At 36.2% G+C, this 24,556-nt stretch overlaps 4 protein-coding genes across 5 annotated transcripts; 1 reads left to right on the top strand and 3 right to left on the bottom strand.

Moving 5' to 3' along the window:
- Positions 1–4,919: 4,919 nt before the first annotated feature.
- Positions 4,920–8,507, bottom strand: LOC125200961 (kinase-interacting protein 1-like). Its single transcript, XM_048098813.1, has 2 exons — positions 8,087–8,507; positions 4,920–7,927 (listed from the first exon to the last, which is right to left on the bottom strand). Exons 1-2 carry the CDS (start codon positions 8,178–8,180, stop codon positions 5,019–5,021), a joined length of 3,003 nt encoding a protein of 1,000 aa, XP_047954770.1. The 5' UTR covers positions 8,181–8,507; the 3' UTR covers positions 4,920–5,018.
- A 108-nt stretch (positions 8,508–8,615) lies between these two features.
- LOC125200964 (vacuolar protein sorting-associated protein 55 homolog) lies at positions 8,616–10,175 on the bottom strand. The gene is made up of 5 exons (XM_048098818.1): positions 10,114–10,175; positions 9,899–9,950; positions 9,536–9,575; positions 9,334–9,418; positions 8,616–9,060 (listed from the first exon to the last, which is right to left on the bottom strand). The coding sequence occupies exons 2-5, from the start codon at positions 9,929–9,931 to the stop codon at positions 8,877–8,879; spliced, it is 342 nt and encodes a 113-aa protein (XP_047954775.1). The 5' UTR covers positions 9,932–9,950; positions 10,114–10,175; the 3' UTR covers positions 8,616–8,876.
- A 1,948-nt stretch (positions 10,176–12,123) lies between these two features.
- LOC125200962 (mechanosensitive ion channel protein 2, chloroplastic-like) lies at positions 12,124–18,310 on the top strand. 2 transcript variants are annotated; one of them, XM_048098815.1, is made up of 13 exons: positions 12,124–12,306; positions 12,401–12,460; positions 12,778–12,935; positions 13,135–13,258; positions 13,413–13,510; positions 13,590–13,703; positions 14,521–14,581; positions 15,685–15,834; positions 15,980–16,090; positions 16,368–16,535; positions 16,624–16,737; positions 16,975–17,031; positions 17,373–18,310. In XM_048098815.1, the coding sequence occupies exons 1-13, from the start codon at positions 12,229–12,231 to the stop codon at positions 18,150–18,152; spliced, it is 2,073 nt and encodes a 690-aa protein (XP_047954772.1). In that variant the 5' UTR covers positions 12,124–12,228; the 3' UTR covers positions 18,153–18,310. The 2 variants fall into 2 exon arrangements, with proteins under 2 accessions (XP_047954772.1, XP_047954771.1); XM_048098814.1 differs by having other exon boundaries at positions 12,395–12,460.
- Positions 18,311–18,468: 158 nt separating this feature from the next.
- Positions 18,469–22,255, bottom strand: LOC125200963 (O-fucosyltransferase 39-like). The gene is given in 11 exon segments (XM_048098817.1): positions 18,469–18,882; positions 19,062–19,259; positions 19,328–19,555; positions 19,688–19,958; positions 20,167–20,227; positions 20,230–20,369; positions 20,500–20,588; positions 20,699–20,769; positions 20,873–20,954; positions 21,042–21,104; positions 21,859–22,255. Coding segments are annotated over 11 exon segments (1,482 nt in total). The 5' UTR covers positions 21,928–22,255; the 3' UTR covers positions 18,469–18,672.
- Positions 22,256–24,556: the final 2,301 nt, after the last annotated feature.

The raw sequence follows: 24,556 nt of genomic DNA, 5'->3' as shown, positions 1-24,556 counted from the left end.
ATTAATACATTGTGCTAAGAATTATAGTGAATTAATCGAACATTTCATGTTATTTTGAATTAAAATGATAATTAAATAATGAAATTTTAAAGTCATATCTTTTTGCAGAACCTTTATTATTAATATTAGTCAAAATAATATGTATGTTATGATATTTTTTCATATACAAAAGAGAATTTTGGTGAAAATAATAAAAATGTCGTTATGTATTTTTTAATAATATTAGGAAAATGGAAAAAACTATTTATTTTTTAAATGTTGGTTTTTGAAAATAATAAGAGTGTCATTTTTTTAATAAAATTAAAAGAGTGAAAAGATTTATATATATATATATATATATATATATATATATATATATATATAGGGGTGCGATCATATCATAACTCATATTTATGTGATAACCTAATAACCCTATCATTTTATGGGTCAAAAGTATCATTTTTACTAAAAATGATATTTATACACGATAAAATGATATTTTTTCAGCATGCATAAAATGATATTCTGTTCCATAAAATGATATTTTTCGTCCATAAAATTAGGGTTATTAGGTTATCACAATAAATATGAGTTATGACAAAAACTCATGTCAATTAATTTGAATGAAGCATATGTTGAATCATTTCAAAACCTACTGGAAGCAAGTAAAAACATGTTGTAGTTTCAAGGTATTACGTACAGAATGAAGTAATAAACCTATACAATGAAGTAAAATGGGCTAGTAATGAAGCAGAAAAAATTTTCACAGCAGCACATCTCATCAAAAAAACTAGATCTAATGGCCCAGATTTGGTCTCTAGTTCGGTCTTTAAAATTGGTTCGACATTGATCACAACTCATATATATATATATATATATATATATATATATATAGGGTCCTATTCTAATGCTTATAGCACTCTAATCCAAAATCAAGACTAAATCTCCACCCTTGGATTTTAAAATGAGTGGATGAGATTAAAGCTCACAAAATCTCAATAAATAGTTGACAAAATATCAACAAAATGGTAATATCGTCATTATGTTATCATATGATAATTTTCGTGAGTGTTTTTTTATATCAACATTGTGTATTACAAATATCAACAATATGACATTAGAATATCAACACAAGGACAAAAAAATATCAACACATTTTTATTGAGATTGGACATGCATAATATTGAGATTTTGCCTACAATATATTGAGATTTTTTGTTGCATTTGTTGAAAATAGCTGCTTTATCAACATGTACGAAAATTGAAATATAATTTATCAAATTTCATCACCCGAACATCGTCGGAACATATGCAATTGAGATCTCGTTGAAATCCTATTAAATTATCTTTAATTTGATATATTTTTTGCGAAAAAATAATTTAAATTGAGAGAGTTACGTAAATTTAAAGATTTGAGATGATTTTGATGAGAGAGAAAGTAGTTAGTTATAATTACTACATATAGGATTTGACATTAATACCCTTTTAATTTAATTAATAATTATTTAAATTTAAAATATATTACATTTGACATTATATTAACCACAAGATCTTCAAATCTAATGGTTGAAAATTGGTCTCAATTTGAGATTGGTAATTAGTTAGCAATTGATTACATCCCATATATATATATACTAACTATTCATGAATACAGTAGGATATTTTATAAGAAATAACATGAATATCAATGTAACAAAATAAAAAATGCGCTAAAGAAATCCAAAATCTTCTTCGGAGTTTAAGAGCCAGCAAAGCTTTTTTATGAATATTATTATTTTTATTTAATATCTATATAATTCATTTCTAAATTCAATATATTCTATCAAAATTTCCTTATAACCACCGTGAGCTTATAGTTGTTTAATTTCATCCTTCTTCGTATCCCTAGTTGTGCCTATAAAAGGTATGGAGGTGTAGATGGATATCAAATCACTAACTCAAAGCATTTCTCCAGTCTCTCTTATCTGTATAATTGAACTCTAGTATCTTAGCTTGCATTTTAGGAGCATTGTGTTATCCATTTATCGATTCTACCTCAAGTTCGTCGGTGCCTACGACTTTGATGTGCTTTTATTTGATAGGAGGAAAATAGTTTCATCGCCTAAAAGCTTTTAGATGAAAATGCTTAGTCATCCGCCGCCACACTCTAACTTCGTCGCTCCTCCGCCACAACGCATCCAATGCCCACAGACCAAATAGGAAATTAGAAGAGGTAGTTATCAACAACAAAGAGTGGTGGTCGGAGTGGAAGGAGACAAGGATGTGACAAAGAATATTGGGCGAGGAAGAGAATAAATGTTTTACATTAATGGATGCGATGTTGAGTTGTTTTAGACCTAAAAGTTACTCCCTCTGTCCCATATTTTATTATTTCGGTTCGTCCCACAACAAGAGTCACATTTCACTTTTTTTTTTACCATAAATGGTAAGTAGGTTCCACATTTCACTAACCCACTTTACTCATATTCTATTATAAAATCAATATAAAATGTAGATTTCGTATTTCACTAACTTTTTCAATCCACTATTTTTTATATTTCTTAAAACTCGTGCCTACACCAAATATAACTCCTATCGTGGGACGGAAAGAGTATAATTTTGACTATTTTTATAATGTAACAGTAAATTGAAATTGTGATGATGATAAAAAAAGAGTATAATTTTGACTATTTTTATAATGTAACAGTAAATTGAAATTGTGATGATGATAAAAGTATTGAGATTTTGAGTGTAGTATATAAACTCATATGTCGACTCAAATTTCATCTATGCAAAGTTTAAATTTAAATTATACATTAATTAAGTGTTTGGCTTTTAAAACAATCAAAATAAAATATATTGTAGTAGTAGTATATAATAGAGGATTTAGTATCATACATCATGATATACTAGTAATATAAAAAGAGCATGCAAAGTACAATCCGTGATAGTCAAAATTTTCAACTCATAAGTTTACAACTAAATAAATAAATGTGAATGCATGGGCGTATAATTAATCAAAGACGGATCCTACTCGTCGTTCTTATCTTAGACTTAGGTTAGGAGTAATCTTTTCCCCTTTATAAAAATATTTTATACACATTCGAATTTCCGAACACCGAAATAAAATACAGTAATTAAAAACTAAAGGGGAGAGAAAAGAGTTATAGGCTCGTGCAATGCAATCACTGCCTTTTGACCTTTGACTAGAGGCACGTGCGCGGCATCTTTTGACTCAAATTTCTCGGCGATTGCGGAGAGGCGCACGTGCACTTCTGTCTCCTTCTGGCTTAACTGTTGTTAACGTAATTAATTATTAAGATTTTTAGTACTAATAATATTGAAGTTTTGTTGGGAATATTATACGATTATCATCATGTTTAGGATTCTTTCATGCTTGTATTATATCCCTGCCATGTCAGCATCCATGGCAGAAATGTTCATTCATCATTTGCTAGACCCAGTTTAAGTATCAGATATATTTAAATATTTTTATTTTTATTTTTTATACTGGATATGGCACTATGGATTATGTATAGAAATAATATTATGTATATAAAATAAAATATAATTACTTCTGATTTAATTTTAACATAAAATCTTGATCATTCTTTTGTTTGTTTGCTCTATTAGTATCTATTCGATGTTAACGTGTATTTGCGGGTTAATAGTGAGATTAGACCGTAGTTAATAGTTTGAAGAATCTTAAAATATTATTTATTTTTATGTAATGAGTTCAGGAAAATTGTTTATTATGTTTATATTAATGTTGTTACTGTGTTATCTACTAGATTGCAGTTGTAAATGTTCGGACACAAGGAACTCACATGTTCCCGAGAATCTCATACTATGTTAATATAAAAAAGGTTATACTATTTTTATCATAAAATTATTTTAAAGTTATATTTTCCGGCTTTAATAATTATATCCAATAATCCAATTATTGCAACAAATGGACATGCAAAAAGAATGAAATTATTTAATTTATTTTGAATCTACTTTTATATCTTAATTATAGTTAACAATAAACACATGTGTGGCCAACTTTCTACAATGCAAAATCTTTTTTACATTAACTGATTAACCTCATACTTCATGTGTAGCAATGAAAGAAAAAGACAAGCAAACGATGAAGAATGGCGCAAGCATGGTAGAAATTTTAAACAAGAAGAATGGTGCAGCGCAAGAAGATGCAGATTCATAAAATTAGTGAGAGAATTAACAGCCCAAGTTTTAGTAAATGCTAGTAGTATTTTCGATTATTTGACATAGAAGGTGGAGTGAAGGGTGGTTTGAGTGATTATTATATAAATTTAGGGTAATTGTATGATTCGTATACTACCTAATACTCATCTGTCCATAAAAAATAGTTTTGTAATTTTTATTTTAATCCTTCTATCAAAATACGCAAGTCTCTATCTATTATATAGTAAGTTCCACTCTCTAATCAGGTTAATCTCATTTTTCATTAACAATACTTTAATAATTTTTTTCTCAATACTTATTTTTTACTTTACCAATTTCGCATTAACACTTGTGTTGTCCCCTACTAAAACTATTTTTTTTATGAACGAAGGTAGTAATTAATAAACCATATTTTGTACGGCTAATCGGGTATACTCGTGTACTCATTCGGGTATTACCCGATAACGGAAACATTTAATTGGATGAAATCCGCTCCGGACCCGTATCCCTATATTTTTGGTTATCGGATCAGATCGGAAATGATATGATATCCACTATCCGTTTGGACACTCCTACTAACTATAGTTTGATAACCAAAAACCGAATGCAACTTAACTATGGTGGAATCGATGAAGTAGTTATTTTTGTACGAAATATTTCAATTTGAGAAAACACTATCTAATCCTGTTAAGATTCACAAACCCAAAAATGGAGTAGGTTGGGCCAATTAACAAGTGTAGTTAAGATAACAAAACACAACTTTGTGAAAATGTTAGTAGTAGATAAAAATATGAGAGTGCTTATTACATAGAGAGTTAGCATGAAAAACACACATGTCATGTCTAAGAAAACAAAGATTGATAGAAAAAAGAGATTCAAGAAGAGTTATTATGAGAGGAGAGACGAAGCCCAGCTCTAAGCACCTGATATTTCCTACTAGGATGCATGCAAGAGAAGAGGGAAACCTTAGGCTTCTTGGATGACTTAGTCCCAAAGATAAATGATCTCAGCGGCACTTTACCTCTATTCTCTGACTGCTCTGATATCCCAAACTCCTGATCTAGCAGCCCCAGCGTCTTGTTTATCTGCAGCTCCAACATGCTTACGTGGTCGAGCCCCACCTCGAGCTCTTCTCTCACCTTCTCATTCTCCTGCTTCATGTTGAGCACCTCCCCTTGCAGCTTGGCCGCCTGGTGGCTGCTGAATCTCTTCTCCACCCCTCCTCTCAGCGCCTCCGTGATCTCCTCTTGTATGTTGCATAGTGAGGTAAACCTGTTTTTCAGTTCATCCGTCAACGGCGCGCTCTGTTCAAGCCACACTGATAGCTCCCTCTGTATGTCCCTCAGGTGCTTGAATATTGGGACCACTTCTGATTTTATCTGTGTGTCTCCTCCTCCTCCGTTGTCTGTTTTCCGCCTTTCTCTCAGCTTCGACAGCTCCTCATCCAAGTCTCTGACCTCTGTCTTGAACTTTTGTATCTGGTGGAACGCGGTGCTGAATCTGAACCAGAAGTCTAGATTCTCATCTAGTATGGCGTCGATGTCTGCCCGTAGCTTCTCCTCCACTTGTGACAGCGACGATGCCATGAACACCACCCTTGTCTCGTTGGTTTCGTCTGTCAAGGGGGGGCCTCTGATGTCCTTGGTGAGGCTTACATCCTCATTTTCTCCGGGCTGGAAGGTTTCGTCTTCTTCTGAGATGGTGGAGAGTGGGGCGGTGGCCCCTTCGAGGGTGCTTAGCCTCATGCGGAGATTGGTGATTTCATCGTCTCGTCTTGCGATGGCCTTTTTGAGCTCTCTCATCTGTATGGTGGTGTCGAATTGGCTGTCCCGTTCCTTTCTCTCGACCTCGTTGAGCTTTTTCTTTACTTCCTTGTAGTTTCTTAGGATTGTGGTGTATTCTTTGAGGAGGATCTTCTCTCTATCCTCCATTCCGCAGAGGAGAACTTGCTGCCAGCTGTAGTCGTCTTTGTCTTTGTCTTTCTCTTGCGCCTTCGCCTTGGCTCTGCCTCGGTGTCTTGGCGAATCTTCGGAATCTTCTTCTAGAATCTCCGTAATTGTTTTGCGGCTAGAGAATGATGATGTTTTCCTTACCATGTTCTCGTTGTGTTCCTTCTCTTGCACGGTTGAGAAAGAGCGTCGAACCTTGTTCACTCCTTGTTCTACACTGTGTACCTCTCTCACATCTTTGAACACCTCTTCCTCATCTTCGCTCGCCTCTCGTGCGGCCAGACTCTCTGAGGCGCGGCCAGCATCATCCTCACGCGCCTCCACTTCATCAACGTCTACCCCTTGTTCGTCTACCTCAGAGGCGCGACCTACCTCCTCGCCCGTCTCTGCATCTGTTAAGAGACTATCATCAGCATCTGTAAAGGAATCTGCCACTTCATCAGCCTCCACACTGGTTACTTCCTCTGCATTCGCCTTGACATCATCCGAAGGGTCACCAGAGCTCGTAGGAGCGGCCACCACGCCATCCGGATCACTAGAAGAAGGCTCAAGATCATCCTCCACCTTCACACTACTCAGCCTCTCTGAAAGAGTGTCAATGCTCGTTTTCGCCTTGGCAAAATTCGTTTGAAGCGTATTGTTGCGGCTCTCAACATTCTTGTTCAAATCTTGCACCTTATTAAGCTTCTCCTCCATTTGAATGACCTTGGAGCTCAACCCCTCAGTGTCTCCACCAAGGCTCCCATCCTCCTCCACCTCCTCCAAACTCTGGATCTGCACATTTAGCTCATCGTTCTCCGCCCTCAACGTGTTCACAAGAACCGTCTGAGACGACACAGCAGTCTCTAGCGTTATCACCTTATTCACCAACAGATCAATCTTCTCAGCTAACTGTGTGACAGACAATGAGGCCAATGAGCCTGTGTCCAAGCTCTCCTCCAACTTCTCAGGCAGCTCCTCGAGCTCCTTCGTCTCCTGCAGCAACGCAGCCAAGTCTTTACTAAACTCATGCGATAAACTCCCCGGCCTTTCAGCCCCATCACTCTGCTCAAGCATGTACTTCTCCCGGAGTGACTTCAAGCGGCCGCAGGCAGCCTCAATCCGTTCATACTCGTCCTTAGACTCGAGAGAAGTTTTGTCTTGCTTCTCCTGAAGCATAGCGAGCGTCTCCTGGCACGACTTCAAAGCGGCCTGAGCCATGAGCGTACGAGCCTCCTCGTCCTCGATCACACTATCCATACTAAACTCATCCTGCAACCTACAAATCTTCTGTTGCATCTCCATGACTTGGCTCTCAATCCCCCAATACTTAGCTATCCCACTCTCGAAAGAGCTCTTCACAAACTCCTTCACAGTGTGCAAAGACAGAATCTCCTTCTGCATCCTGTTGATCTCCTCAAGGGCCTCCTCCTTGGTGAGCCCCGAGACGACAACAGGTTTCGGACGGCTCTGATTCTTGACCTTCTTGGCCTGAAACTGCTTTGAGGCCTTAGTAATGATGGTCTTGAGATCCCTGACCGGGGGCTTGGGGATCTTCGACATGTTGGTATCCGGGACGACAAAGTTGTCCGGGATCTTGGGCAGGATTTCGTCGTCGTCTGCCATGCCAAACTGCACCTGCTCAGGGAAGACAGTGGCAATGGTGTGGTTGGCGTTTTGGAAGTCTTTGGATAAGAGGTCGTAGCGATCGGCCAACGAGCGGAACACCTTGAAGGCCTCCTCGACCGCGCAGATGAGCTCTGGCCGCCTCTGGTAGTACATCTCCGCCCTCTTTGCAAATGAGTCCCCATCTCCTTCAATCAGGTGGAGCATGCCTTGTACCTTCTCTTCCATGTCTGCATTTTTCCAAACAAAATTTACAAATTTTCAATAACACGGAGTAGTATATTATTATCAACATTTGTATACTAGATTAACATAGATTTGTTGTCCAAAAAACAGTGAGAAGCATATGTATTTGAGGTTGAAAAAATGTGGGAAAAAGAGTGAGTTACCTTGAAGGCTCTGTTCGAGCCATTTGGATTGCTTAGTGCGAATGTGGCTGGCCCACCACCATGAATATGCATGGTTCGCAGCTCTCTGCAACATCTCCGATCTCTACCCTTTCTTACACAATTCACATGGGACTGACTGATCAACAATGAAACTCAAAAGTTAGCACAACATTAGGGGGTTAATGGCTATGAGGATTTTTCGCTCCTTAATCTATTCTTGGAATTTCACCTAAAATTATTCCACATTAATTCCCAACGTGGCCACCACTGCCTATTCCAACACAAGCTGCCAACTTCTTTGCACTCAACTTTGTGATCTATTCTACACATTGTCATGGGAATTTTTTTTATTTAATTTATTCATTTATATTATTATATACAATTGAATACAATGAAACATGATTTTGTTAGTTAGTTCCAACAAGAAGTTAATCTTCAACGTGAAAAATGGAATATTAATATTCTTCACAAATTATTCACCACAGCATCGACTTTGGGTGAATTAAGATATTTATTACAAATAGAGATAGGAGACGTATCAATTATTTCAAAATATCAAATTACTGGAAGAGTCAGAAATGTGGAAGAGGTCTGCTGCTAATCTAACATCAAAGATTCACAAGACCAAACTCTGCCAACCGACCAATAATTTATCTATCTGTACATGTTGGATATATATCTTCCTCTCTTTTTCAACTTTCTTGTTAATTTTTTTTCCATTTTACTCTTCCAAAATAACCAAACACTGCAGCGGTCCAAGATTTACAGACATCGTCTCTTGATAGAAGTGTTACCACTCATCGTCCAGACTGGCACGATGGAAGCAAAGGATCGTGCAGACAAATATGAAGAAAGACGTGAATTCAATGAACATTGCTCCGGTTCCAATCAAGCCGGCGTGCCTCAAAATGATGGGAATGGCCATGCTCCCAACAGCAGATGCACCTGTCAAGAACTTGGCAGCATCTATCCAACTGCTTGGAAACAACAATCAAAACTAAGAAGATTTGTAATTAAAGAGACAAAATTTGAAACACAGCAACTTTAAATCGTGCAACCATGGAATCAAAGTAATACCAAGTACAGGCATGGCTTATTTCCATATAAACATACTAACGCAACCATTGAAACACGGATTATAACAAAGTGTGAACGGAATTCCCAACAAATTCCCACAAGATGTCAAACATTGGTATGCAGTTTCTAGATGCGTTCTCATCTTGAGTCATAAGCATAGAATTACTCACCCTCCACCTTCTCGACTGGTAAGGAATTGAGTGGTTCCACCACCAAAGAAAAGACAAGGCATTGGCACCAGAACATACATCAGAGCTGAGAAGAAAATTCACAACAAGATCAGGTATTGAAATGTAATGACCAACATCATTTGACTAAAATATCCCCTCCTCTAACCCATCTCCAACGAAAATGCAAAGCCTTCATGCAAACCTGATAACATTGGCCACCAGTTGCTGTATATCGCACAAGCCTGCATTCAGGAATAGTGTCAGAGCAATCAAAAAGAGCAATATAAACATGTTTCTACCAGCATATTTATACCAAATTACACAGCACTATCAGAAAAAGAAGATAATTATAATAATTATCAAAAATGCATGAGCCTACATGGAAAATTAACACAGTAAACTGTGGTGTTTTTTCATGTAAACAAATTTAGACATGATAATGATGGAATATACATAATCATGTGATTAAGGACCCTTATATTAACAATTTAACATGATAATCAGAAGTTATTTCAGAATTGTGGAGATGCAAATAATGAAAATTAAGAGCTTAGTCAAAACCTACCAAGATCTGGAGCAGGATGCTAGATGAAAACATGAATGCAAGTCCTGCAAGACTGGATATCCAATGCCAAGATTAATGGTCAATAATACAGCAGAAAGGAATAAAAAAGTGCTGATTTCTACACTTCGCCTCTTCCCTTCTCATTCTAGTGAAAGGAAATAAAGTGCAGATGTAAGGAATAAGATTAAATTAATAGATTCGTATTCGTCACTTACACTGCATGCAATCGAGTGATCGACCAGATCAGTCACACAGTACCGGAATAGCGTACCAGCATAAGTTGCAAGATCAAAACCACAATATAAAGTAGATTAGACATTGCAGTAAAAATATATTTACAACACTACGAAAAAAATGCATTTAGGTTAAAATCAAAAAGAGGTTTAGCAAATACTGCATGTGAACTAGCAATCATACTAGTACATGCTCCAATCTCTAATAACTAATGCATACTGGTGGGTAGAGATCAGTGATGGAGCCACTTGAGCTCCACAAGGGACAAATGCCCCTCATAAAAAATCCCCTACAAGCTATTTTAAAAAAAATTCACTATATATGCCCCATCTCAAATCCTCAAAATTTCCTCATATATATATATATATATATATATATTTTTCCCCCCCTAAATTAAATTCCTGGCTCCACCCCTGGTAGAGAATACAGATAAAAGATTCATGCTTAAGTTAATTCGACTGAGTCACTGACAACAGTATTGTGAGCAACACTAGATCAGAATGCAGAGATAACTAAGTTTCACCAGAAATATCAGACAATGCAATTAACAAATCAAACTATGATACAGAAAACAAAATAACAATTGTCTCCTTTAATTCCAAAATAAGGATTGAGCATTAAATGCCAAACAAATCATCATGAATATAGAAAGAGAAGGCATAAAGGTACAAACCTTCAATTGTCATTGCCATTTCTGCAGGTACTTTACAAAGATACTGAAACAGACTCCAAGATTTTCAAGTCAATTTATCTGCTTCTGCTACAAGTTTAGGAGAAAATAAATAAGAACAAAAATGGAAGAAATAAACTCGGACAATAAGATATTCAAAATGACTGTATCTCCATTTATCTTGTATTAAAACACAAATGTATGTGCCAGAGACATTATATTGAGATCAGAGTTTAACTTACTATACATCTATAACTCATCATCTAGATATACAATTCAAATGATACACTAGGCATTGCCATGAAAGTGAATTCTTTTGCATCTACAGAGGGAATTATGTGCATGCGGTGACAATAATGGTTGTGAAAGTCATAAATTCTACCATAGCATATTTCCGTCATTGAATTCACAACCTCGGAAAACCTAAAGCTTAACAAATTCTCATATGCTAGTAGACAAAAAATTGAAGATAGAACCTTTTTTCCTCTCAAAAAAGAGAGAACAATTATGAGGTCATCTTTTCCTGGAAACTAACAAATCTAGATTTTCTAACCATGATAATCTAAAACAGGTTAGGTTTCAAGCGTAGAAGTTTGATTACTAATTTCAATGTCACAGTAAAGCTTTTGGTCTGTGTCCGACGAAGGTAAATTATCAAGAACAACTGAATCCCTAATAAATTGATAAGCTGAACAGCTTAAAATACAAACACGAGGAAATTTCTACACCACCAGCTTCAATCAAGTCCCAGAACCCCTAATACTGTGCAAGGCACAAATCCAACGAATCAAAAAAAGAAAAAAAAATTAAACACAATGAAGAAGAAGAAGAAGAAGAAGAAGAAGAAATGAAGAATCCGCGAGATTATCGAGCACAGGAGGACTAGAAAACAAACAGCATAAGCTCGTAACTTGCACAAACGAGTGAATGAACCCCCCGCAAAATCCATAGCACAAACAACAAAAAAAATCGAAATTTGTAAGCATATTCTTACCGATCAAAGGAATTTTTGTTCCGCAGCAAGCAATACAAGAATCTAAGATGGCAGAAGTGGTTAGGGTTTGGGAGTCGGAGTTCGCAGCATAAAATCTCGTAGTCGTAGATCAGACTGTTAAGGTCAAAGGAAAATTACTTCAATTATAAGCTCGTATTTCAATTTTTCTTCTTCCTGCTTTTTTAGGATTTAACTACAAAAGGCAATTAAATTTTATTTTATTATCATAATACTGACACTCTACACAATTTAATATGCATATTCCCAATGTAGAAATAAATTTGTTACTAGTACTATTAAAATCCAATTTGGAGATTATATTCCATTTTTCATCGAGTAATTACTTTTCTACACAAAAAAACGAGTAATTCGACGAACCCATATAATTTGCATAGAGAGAGAAAGAGGGAGGGGGGAGGCGAATTGAGGAAAATGACTGTTTCTGGTTCTCTGCAGCTCTCCCTGCAGCTCGGAAATTGCCGGAACAATTGGCGCAGTAAGAGATTTCGGGTAATTATTCTATTCGAACAGTCTAGTTTTTCATTCCCAAGTCAGCTATCTTTTCTCTGATTGTTTTCTAATCATAATCAATTTCTAGCTGCAGAATCCGAATGCAAAAAGCAGATTATGTGTATCGAGCGATAATCTGCCCTCAATATCACTGGTATGTTCCGTGATTGGATTTGTTTTATTTTTGAGCCCTATTTCTGATGGTTTTCTGGAAGGGGGAATTCTCATTTTGTTTTTGCAGTTTATTTTTGGTTAAAGGTCTCGATTTTATAAGGATTTTTTGTTCGATGGGAATTGCAGGGGATTTGTGGTTTATTACAATAGTAATTCGTGTTTTTGGTAAACCGAATGTATAGTGAATTTTATTGTACTAAGGATTTGATTATTGTATGTAATTCATGAAAATTTGGCATGCATGTTAGTTCTTTGTTCTTGGCCGCTCTTGACATTATTATTCAATTGCATTTTCAGCAACACCATTCTTGGAGTTCCAATGTTTCGAAGAGAATAAATCCAAGAGTATGCACCATTCCTTGTAGAAATAACCAGCTTAGGTGCCATTGTTTTTTAAATCCAGGCGCGCCTTCGGACATTAACTATGTAAAGAATGCAACCTTGACATTAGCAAGGTAAGTGCTCCTCTTCAACATCTCTTTTCTCGTCTGGTCTTTCTGAGAAGAATGCTAAAGCCAGAATTAAGCCTGTTGAAGCATTAGTTATGAACATGAAAAAGTTGATCTGATGTGAAACTTTGTTATACATTCAGTAATTGTTTTTCTGAATATTTCTTTAGTCAATTCTGGTAAGTCAAAAATTTGTGCCTTGCAGATCATTTAATCGTTTGCAAGGAAGTCCTCTTGTGATTAAACTGGCTTCAGCAGTCAGTATTATTATCTTTGCTGTATGGGGACTTGGGCCACTTGTGCGACTTAGCAGAAACTTACTCTTCCATGTATTGCATTCTTTTTCATATTTCAGTCCCTGTTCCTTTTTTTCTATTGTTTATACCTTTGTATGATGGGCCTCTGAAACTTAGTTCTTAGTTGAGTGCTGGACCTTTGTAAGTCATCAACTAATCAAGTACAGTAAATTTGTCACACACACAGAAGGGTGATAATACTTGGAAAAAGAGTAGTACTTATCAAATCACAACATCTTATGTTCGGCCATTGCTACTATGGACAGGAGCAATCATTATTTGCAGGTTAGTATGTTTATTAGCAAAAGATAGAAAATCAGATCTCACAGTTCACTTTCACTAAACAAGAATTTGTATCTTACAGAGCATTGGATCCAGTAACTATACAAACAGAAGCAGGTCAGATTGTTAAACAAAGGCTCCTAAATTTTGTCAGATCTTTGTCATCAGTGTTGGGCTTTGCATATTGTCTGTCAAGGTCCGTATTGATATCTTTTTACTGACAGGTGTTGATTCCTAAAGATTTTTGTTTACATTATGTTGATACTCTATACTCCACTTTCTTTTGCTTTAAATTGATATTATTAGAGGTTGGTTCCTATCATTATTTTCACGTATTTTGGCAGCTAGACTTGCTAAGGTCCTCGGACATATTCATGTATATACATCTGAGCTTCCTGCTGGTTGAATATAGCATTCATTTATATTTCATGCTCATACATCATATACTTAAGCATTTAGAGATTCTCGTGCATATTCATATATTCATCTGAGCTTCCTACTGGTTGAATATAGCATTCATTTATATGTCCATGCTCATATTATGCGTTCGAAAAGTTACTTCATACACTTATGTATTTGGAGAATCCTTCACGTCCTTCTCAGATAAGATATCTCCCTTCCTTGCTTTAGTAGAATTCCAACACTTCATCATTTGTCCCATTTTTTTATCTTCTTTACTCTTCTTTCTGAGGTATCTGTTTGAGCAAAATATACAATAGATAAGTCCAAATATTATATGAAATGTCCTGATAAAGTAAGTCGGGCTTTGCACATAAGTATTCACAACACTTTCTGCCATATCAGAATAGTAGCCTGGCTAAAGTACTTTGAAAGCTTGCTCCTAGGTGATTAATTGTGATCAGTGTAATTCCATTTTTTTTATGATTTTAGTCATAATTTTACGTGTCTATCTTAGTTTTGATCTCCATATCTGATATTCCAATTTTTTTACTTTTCCAGTTGATATCTGAGAGAACTAATGTCAGATTTTAATTTTTAATTATTTTATGCAGTCTGATCCTACAAGCACAAAAATTTGCAATGGAGACAAATGACTCCAAAGATACCAGAAATGTATGCTCCCACTCTTTGTTTCATGCTACAGGATCTTTTAATGCGCTTGTACTATTGTTAGTGTCAAAAAATTATTTCGCTTATTGTGGTGCACGGATACTTAAGTTACACCACTTTACCATACTGTTGAAAAGATTAGCCAACTGCATACTTGCTTAATCTACACTCTGTCCAATATTGAGTTCCTTCCCTTGAAATTCTTCTGCTGAAATTCTTACATAATTCCATAGTGCTTATCTTACCCCTGTAACATGTTTCTTATAGACTCCCTGGATGTGTAGTACTGTAGTGAGAACTCACAACATAAATGCTCATATTTTTAAACAAATATGAAGTATGAACCATTAAAATGCTTGCAAATTGTGTACATCCTAGTAAATGAAGATCTTATTTATCCATACTAACATAGAACTCTCTAACCGCTTAAACATTCCAGTTAGTGATAAGGCAACATGTGTTCATTTGTGACAATTGTATTGCTAATGAGCTATGTAGGTATTAGTAAATAAGGATCCTGTCTTATTCAAAGTAGTCCTGTGACTCACCAATTAAAATTCCCACATGAGTGAGCAATATTCAGTAAAGGTGTTAAAAGGGTTTCAGTGGACATCCAGCAGTTAGGGTCAATGGATAAATATGTATTTCATGTTCTCTTGAAGTTGGTATATTACATTATCAAAATTAAATAAAATCCTCAGAATTTACTGTATTTTGTCTGCTTTCCGTGCATTACCTCGCATCAGGAATTATGAGCATTGAAGTTCTGTATCATTGGTTTATCAATCTTATATCTTGTGAGCATGGTTTAAAACAAAATTTAACTGTTGCTGGTACAAAATGGCATTTCAGAGCCCGTTTATGCGAAAAATGATTATTTGTATGATTCAAATTTGCAACAATTTAGCTTAATCTGATACCAATCTTGTAGAAAATCCCACCCATTTTTCGTAATTGTACGTGATGAGTCCATGATTCTATCGGTCAAGTTCAAATTTTATTGGCTGCTGCTCAATGGATTTTGATGCATAAATTGGAAGTCACAAAACAGGTTTCTCTCCATTTGATATTGAAATTAGTTCACTCTTTGTGTTACTTCTTGACAGATGGGTTTCCAGTTTGCTGGAAAAGCTATATATACAGCTGTGTGGGTTGCGGCTGTTTCATTGTTTATGGAGCTGTTAGGTTTCTCAACCCAAAAATGGCTCACAGCTGGGGGTCTTGGGACTGTCCTGCTCACACTAGCTGGACGAGAGGTGTAAATAAAATTTCTGTTCGTCTTTTTGAGTATATCTCAATCCATTTTTTTTAAAATTTCTTACTTATTTTTAAGTTGTGTTTATGTCTGTAAACTAAGACCGCTTATGAAAGCCACTCACGAGTCCTTGGTTTCTTTCTCAGATCTTTACTAATTTCCTTTCAAGTGCAATGATTCATGCGACCCGTCCATTCGTTGTGAATCAGTGGATTCAGACCAAGATTGAAGGTTATGATGTTTCTGGGACAGTTGAGGTTTGTATGGGGTCATCTTCGTACATTCATTATAATAGTTGTTGAAACAATAGCTGTGTAACATAATTCTTAAAGGCATGGTGTCTCACGACATCAAAATCGTATGTTGGTTGTTTAATTATGTTCTCAGTCTTGCTGTCTGGACTGTCCTGCTATTCGCACATTGCAATGCACACAAACTCTTGAAAGTTGCGAATGCCTAGTTCCAAAGTGAATTTACAAACCATTCTACACCTCGTATCTTGTTTTTGTCATCACTAATGTTGCTTGACTGCAGCATGTGGGATGGTGGTCGCCGACAATTGTGAGAGGTGAAGATCGTGAAGCTGTCCACATTCCCAACCACAAGTTTACTGTGAATGTTGTGAGAAATCTCACTCAAAAAACTCATTGGCGTATTAAAACCCACCTAGCCATCAGTCACTTGGATGTCAGCAAAATTAATGTGAGTTGTGTAGTTGATAAATTCTGTTGCAAAGTAATGGATTGATTCTCTCATTGATCAATCTCAAAAAGTCATCTGCTCTGTTCAGAACATTGTAGCTGATATGCGCAAGGTGTTGGCGAAGAATCCTCACGTGGAACAACAGAAATTGCACAGACGCGTATTCTTGGACAATATTAATCCTGAAAATCAGGCCCTCATGGTGAGATTTAATTTTTTAAATCACAATTCAAGGGAATTTTTTTTTCTGTCGACATTAATGTGAAAAACTGTTGATGTTCTCCCCCACCTACCAAGCAAAACCCCAAACAGAGAGATAGAGTTTACAAAATCATCTGCATTGAGCTTAATTTAAAATACAAGTGTGAAGATTTCTCATCATTACCTGGAATATGCATTTGTGATACAATTATAACTCCAAATTTACACAATTATGCAGATAATGGTGTCCTGCTTTGTGAAGACCTCACATTTTGAAGAATATTTATGCGTTAAGGTGAGGAACTCTTTTTTTAGCCTTCGCTCTCTTTCAATAAACACTGCGCTCTACGCCTTTTGAATGATGCATTATTTGGAGGTCATAGCTTATATAAGGATAAGAAACTACATAGTCTAAACTTCTCTGTGATGTAGGCTGGTAAAAATAGAATCACCCAACTGTCGATTATATATGCCCCTATCCGCATGGTTGCAAAAATGCAAAGTTGATAGAAGTGGCACAAATTTTTCCAGACTTCTCTTCCATTCTGTTTATTGACATGACACCTGGTTTTTTCTACTAGTTCAGATCAATTTTGTTTTGATTATTGTATTTGATTCCATTTGTCTGGACAACAGGAAGCTACTATGCTCGATCTACTCAGAGTCATCAGGCACCATCGTGCTCGACTGGCTACTCCCATCCGCACAGTTCAGAAAGTATATACTGATGCGGACCTGGACAATGTACCATTTTCAGAAACTATGTATGATCGAGGGGGAGTGTCAAATCGTCCAGTGCTATTGATTGAACCATCCTATAAAATCAATGGAGAGGATAAGCCTAGGAACCAGGCTCGACCAGCACGAGCAAATGGGGAGGAAGCTGTCAAGGGAACAAATGACGTGCAAAAATCAGTTACCAAATCTGATTCCGAGGCTGGTAAAATGCCTAAAGTTGAGACCAAATCCTCATCTGATCCTAAGCTCAGTAGCAGTGCAAAAACTGTTGCAAACACTGATAACAAGCCTGTCGAAGAACAAAGTCCAACAGCAGATAGTTCCTCTAAGCAACCGCAAAAGGTGGGGCAAGATGCAAGCTCAGTCTCCTCACCGGATTTGGGGTCCAGAAGATCAGACAATGCCTATTCAACTTCACATTCGAAGCAAGCTGCACAGATACCTGCAACTAAGCCGTCTCTGGAAGAGAATATAGTCCTCGGGGTTGCTCTGGATGGCTCGAAGAGGACCCTTCCCATCGAGGAAGAAATGGTTGCCCCACCAAATCCAGAAGACACGAAAGAGTTGGCCTCGTTGCATAGTGGCAATGGGCTAGCAGTAACTGATGAGAAAAACGACAGTAAGAGGCTGAACACCCCTGGCTCACTCAGTAACGAGCAGTCAGATCCGCAAAAATAGAATCATATCTGGCCTTTCCCGCACTGCACAAATTGTAAGTATAATCAGAACTGTACATATACACAGGCTATTTTTGAGATTACTGCATGGTCTTAGGCACATCTTCCCTTGATTTATTGGTAAATATCGAAGTAAAGGAAAGCCAACATTATTGTGCTTCTTCCTGTTATTATTAAGTTTAATTTAGCTTTACGTTTTATGAATTGAAGATGCCTTTTGTAATGCATAATCCTAGATCTAATTTGTAGGAGTTTGGCCTTTTGTTGCTACAAGACCATGGAAAAGTGCTACTACGTTTAAAAATGAAATACATTAATTAAACAAAATAATTTAAGCCAGTGGAAATGAGCAACATATTACAATCATATCCTAAATTCTGATCATGACCTCAAATTTTACAAATATACCAAATGAATGGAGAGGGGAACCATTTATTTTCTAAGTAATACAAGCCACAAGCCACACATACTATCTGCAGCATAAATTCATAACGATCGACATGATAAACACACGAACAACCTCAAGCCCTGCACATACAGTCTGGAGCTGGGTATGTATAAATAGACTGTTGGGACCTTCGTAGTCGAAGTAGCCCTTGCCGGCTTCTATGCCCTTCCATGACTGCCTCTTGAAACTCTACCCAAGTCAGGCTCTTGTTCAAGAAAAGCTGCCCTAGAAGAGCCATGTTAGGCCTTATCGTCTTCATATTCTCATATGTTCGATGGCCAACCTGGAAATTCGGGAGTCGCGTTAGTATACTTTCAAATTTACAAATATACCACAGATTCAAACTTGGATCCCGTATGAATACCATTTGACGGATATTCACCTGTTAAACAGTCTGATACGAGTTTTTCGTGTTTGACATTGCAACTTTATAGAAAAGATTCGATGGGAAGAACTAATTACCACAGCGTTGTGCATATTTCCAGGCGAGGCGGAGATGAAGATATCGCTGTGCATGCTGACATAGTAATCAACTGCAGCTAATAGTGAAGCCTTTCCTTTGATTTGAGCTCTCTCATCTGAAGAGGCAAGGCTCTTTTTGTCTTCCATAAGAGGAAACAAACTACGTAAGGTCGAGATCCTCGCTTCCCCACCATACACCTGAAACAGAATCGCGAAAAAATTAACTTCTAGAAACTGCAGGTTCAGCTTAACATTGCTCGATATACCGTGTGAGAAGCAAGATATAAGCGAGTACTGTTGTCGAACCCCAATGCTGCTAAGAGCAATCCAATCTCTTCTGGGGTCAACGGGCACCGCCCTTGACTCCTCAGCTCCTCATCAGTGAATCGAGAGTTCAACACCCTTCCCTGCCAAATAACTTGTCGATACTTGGCAAGAGCTAGTTTTTCAGCCTTACCTCCACCAAAGTCGCAGGCTGAGTGAGCAGCCATATCCTGAATAATGAATGAAACCGAAGTATTATACCTTGACGCTACCAAGGAAAAGCGAAGCAGTCTCAGAGTGTGTGCATGAAGATACTTTCTCCCACGCTGACGACAAAGGTGGAGTATTATAACCAATCATACCTTGTCAAAACGAAGGTGAAGGACGACAAATTTTCCACTCCCTTGTTTGTGTTTTGAATCGGTTACTCTTGTGAGGTAGTTACCGCTCCCAGCTTCGTTGGTGTTGAGAGGATACCTGAGACGACTGACAAGGGAATCGCCAAGATCCCTAATGTGAGGAACAAAGACTAGAGCCTGGAAGTTGACCTTACACCGTAGTCTCTGGATGTCCTTGGGCATATTGTCGAAAGCCAGACGGTGGGAAAAAGGCGCAACTGCAGCAATCCCATAGCTGAAACCCCCAAAAATATAACAATTAAATATCATCGTAAATTGAAGTTTTGGCAAGAACAAAGATATTTCTACTTAGGCCAGCAGCATAAGATGCTGCAGGACTCGAGCATTCAACTGAAAGTTTTATTCAGACACGAAATAAGCTTTTCTAATGTGTTATCATTATTTTAAATCCAGAAAACGAAAAAAATACGCAGGAGTCCAACCTCTGCAGGACAGGTGAGACATTTTCCAGATACCAGTTTGCTGAAGCATGAACAGGTGCTGCTTTACTCTGTTAGCTCGAATCGCTGCAGCATAGTACTCCCGAGTGCTCCAAAAGTATTCATCGGGCAACTCTTTGACGATAGATACGTCATCTTTCAGTACATTAATGAAGTGATCGACATCAAAAATTTCATCAAATGTGCTGCAGGGAAAAACAAAAGAGCGTTTGTCTCGTTCGGGTCAATGCTTGAAGACAAAAAAAAAAAGAATAAGAACTAGAACTCCCGTCCTAACAAAACTCGTTTGAAGGGAAAGAACTCAATAAAGAGGACCTTGAATCTTTCCAAACAGGATTTACTTCAAGATGCGGAATTATGAGTGTTGCATTCAAAATTTTAGCAAGAGCAACTGCATCACAAATCTTTATAAACGGATTATATGTATTAGTTACTCCAGATAAGCTAATATCAACCGGCTCAAGGAAAACAGAACTCCCGCACGTGCCATTTAATAATAAACCGAAGTACTTACACCCATTCTCTGCTGGTTTAGTCCTCCATCGAGAAACACTTGAATATACCCTTGAGATTTCTCTGGCAGCGCTGCTAAGACAGACAGTTCAGTTTATACATGCTCTGATTCAGCTGTGCATTTCTCCTAAAAAATAGGAGACGGAATTGAGACGATGCAAACAATTCTACTTACTGGAGGCACTGTCTTGTCGGAGACAAGGTTTCCATCCTTGGTTGGGAAAAGGCCTCCATAGTTCAGTTTGTTGCTCCACAGACTGAAACATAAGCAAGAATGTCTCAGCAGGTAGAAGAACGAATATTGCTGAAGACAGTGCAAATTAATCAGTGAACTCTTTACTCACAGTTTGGCGTTCCAGAGCACTCCTAAGTAAACGAGAATGTCGTGGTTTTGGATCATTCAACTCCTACACCAGATACAATTATCAGCCTATGACAATGATGGCAGGTAGGTCGAAGTTCGAACTATAAGATGTTAATAGGAAACGAGCTGCTAAATCTGTATAAGTTCAGATCAGTCATTCAGCGTTCATCATGAGTCATTTTGTAATAACTATATGTCTTTTATCGATAAACGCAGTATCATCATCCACGCATGTTCTCCAGTGTTCTATTTAAACCTCATTTACTAATGCACATCAAGTTCTACTACTATTATAAACACAGATAAATGAATATAACAACCAACTAAGTTGACATAATACTTCTGTGCTTGACCAATTTGCTAGAAAAATTGAACTACCTCAACATTCTTTTTTTGGAAACTTTCAGTTTAAGCACAAATGATTTCTTTGATTACTACTATATCAATTAAGAAACTTCCACCAAATCTACACTGACAACGAAATCCTCAACAAGCCAAGAATCAAGAATTCTGAAATTCGCATCAAGGTCAAATCTTTTCTCTACATACCTAACATTTCCTTAAATTCCACAAAATGCCATTTCTCATTCAAGGCAGAAAGTTTCCATGTTCTTCTAATCTCAGCCCTTTTGCAACCACCTCTCCTATAAGGCTATAACTAAACAAAGCAGCAGAATTTACCAAACAGGAAGACAAGCAGACACACACTAAACCATAGATCAAACAAAAAAAAAGCAAAATCACCAAACGCAAAGACAGCTTCACAATCAACAAAGAAATGAAAGAGCAAAACATACCGAGAGAAGTGAGGGAAAGGCATGGCTAAAAGGAGTAAAAAGCAGCAGCAGTAAAAGGGCTGCAGCCATGGTTTATGGTCTGTGGTTGTGACTGTGAGAATGATAGTACTAATAACAATGCCTGTTCATCTTTATTGCAACCAACTGCACATGTTTTTTTTAATTGTTGAGGGTAATGAAATTCAACTCCAAATCTTGGAAGTTGGAACCCACAACTAAAAAGCTAGTTTCATGTATAGGGCCATTTTCATTATCAGTCCACACGCCTATTTATTACACACACTCACAGTTAAACTTTTAGTAATGAGTAATGACTATATAAACAGTTTAATGAGGATAAAAAAAGTAGTAACAGCGATCGAGTAAAATTAACTGAAGAATAATGCAAACGCGAGAGAAAATAGTAATATGAAATCACGTTTTGTTTTCAGAAAACTTGAAAGTAAGAGGACAAGAAACAGCTGCATCGATTTGGACGGTTGGCCTCCTTGTGAACTAATGTAAATGGTTGAGATGCTTTTTCACACAGCTGATTTTGTCAGCCAACAATTTCCTTTCTACGCGTCACACAATCTATGGCTTCGTTTTGTTATGCAGGTTTTTTATGATGCAAATTTTTACACAAGAATCTTACACAAAATATTTGTTGGCATTTTTCAATTGGGAAATCGGCCACCGACAGACTGCTGTCTCGATGCTCATCAAAACTTGGATTGACTTTTCCCTTTATACCTTTATTTTTCATTTTTATTTGCCATGTAATTTTGGAAATTACTAATTGAATGGAATTAAAATGGAAATATGGTGCAATGCATTGTCGTTTCATTTGGTATCATTAAATTAGAATAACATTAAAATTGTAAAATTTGAAAAAAAAACCTCATTTCTTGCTCTCACGGGAAAAAAAAAGAGAAAGGAAAAGACTATTTTAAAGGAAATGAAAATCACGGGTTTGATGCAAAAAATAAAGTTTCTTGACTAGATCGTTTTCGCCTATTTAATTCAACCTTTATTATAAATAGTTAGATGTGATCGTCAATATAAAAGACATCTAATAAAAAATTTTGTACAACATCTCTCAAAATAATTTTTGTAAAATAAACTATCTTGGCCTAAAACATCATTTAATTAATGGTTGCTTAAGATTTAATTTGGATGGGTATATAAAAATTAGGATCAAAGTTACGTATTAATAATGGTTAATCCTTTTCGACTATGTCCCTGGTTTAAAAGAAGAGTAGTGAAGTAGTTTTGTACCTAGAAAAATAGGTTTGCACCTTTCCAGTACTCAGCATATATAAAATCATATTTCGAGTTGAAAAATTATATAAATCTCAAACACAATCATGATTTTCACTATTCTATCCTTTAGTCCTTGAGAGGGGTGTATTTGTTCATTTAGCTATTTGAGGATGACACCAAACTTGCGAGATCTGTAAATGTTTATGTACTTTTGTTGTGATTTTGTAAGGACCAAAATATTTGTGGTATTATTAAATTTTTGTATATTTTTTAAAAATAAATTATTTAAATCTTTGTAGTGTTATCTAAAAATGAAATATTTAAATCTTTGTTGTGTTATCTAAAAATGAAATTTATAGTATGTATTTGCAGTAGTATAATTTAGATAATATTGAACGATTTATTTTCAAAGCATTCATATTTAGTTTAATGCTTGATTGTAACAATAATTTGAATAAAGTCATTTAAATAAAATAAACAACAACTCAATTCAATCTAGGTCAAAATAAATTACAACTTGATTTTTTTAGAAAAATCGGTATCTAACAATTATACATTATTATTGCAATCAAGCACTGAACTAAAAACGAGTACTTTAAAAATAAACCATTCAATATTTTCTAAAAATAATACTACAAATACATACTATTAATTTTCTTATTGCAATGCAATAATTTAAATAATACTACAAAGATTTAAATAATTTATTTTGAGATAATAGACAATGATTTATAATACCACAAAGATTTTTTGTCCTTAAAAAATCACAACAGAAGTACATAAACGTTCAAAAACCCCAAGTTTGGTGCCCTTCTCAAATAGCTAAATGGGCAAATACACCCCTCAATAACTGAAGGGTAGAATAGTAAAAATGCTGATTGAAATTGAGATTTATATAACTTTTTTACTGAAAATGTAATTTTATAAATGCTGGGTACTAAAAAGGTGCAAATCTTATTTTTTGGGTGCTAGTATCGTGGTTCCCTCTTAAAAAAAAAACATGCTTCAAATGCGTGACTTTTTTATACACTATATTTTCTTATTTGAGCATCGTGCTTTTATAGAAAACATTATTACTTCAATGATCAAAGATCATCCATTGGAAACATTAGGTTTAAATATGACATGCTTAGATTGCATACACTTTCTCCTTACGTCAACTAAACACATTTAAAGAAAGAAAGATAGCGAAAACTTAATCTCTACCATCCAAACCATCCAATCCCTATGCAATCCTAATATCTAAAATCTAGTCTCTCTCCTCTTTAGTGTTGGTCTTAAATATGGTTTGGGCATGCATCAGCCATCAAGTCAACCCAAGATAGCATCGATCGATTTCCTTCTTTCTCGGGATGACATCAGAAGCAAACATAGAGGGTGAATATAAAAAATTATACTCCTGTTGGGCATATTCTAATGATGAAATTATAAGCTAGCTCTCACATTCTTGAGTGGA

This window comes from Salvia hispanica, chromosome 1 (assembly GCF_023119035.1).
Source record: "Salvia hispanica cultivar TCC Black 2014 chromosome 1, UniMelb_Shisp_WGS_1.0, whole genome shotgun sequence".
Lineage (NCBI taxonomy): Eukaryota > Viridiplantae > Streptophyta > Magnoliopsida > Lamiales > Lamiaceae > Salvia > Salvia hispanica.
This window is presented reverse-complemented; position numbering and strand designations above follow the sequence as displayed.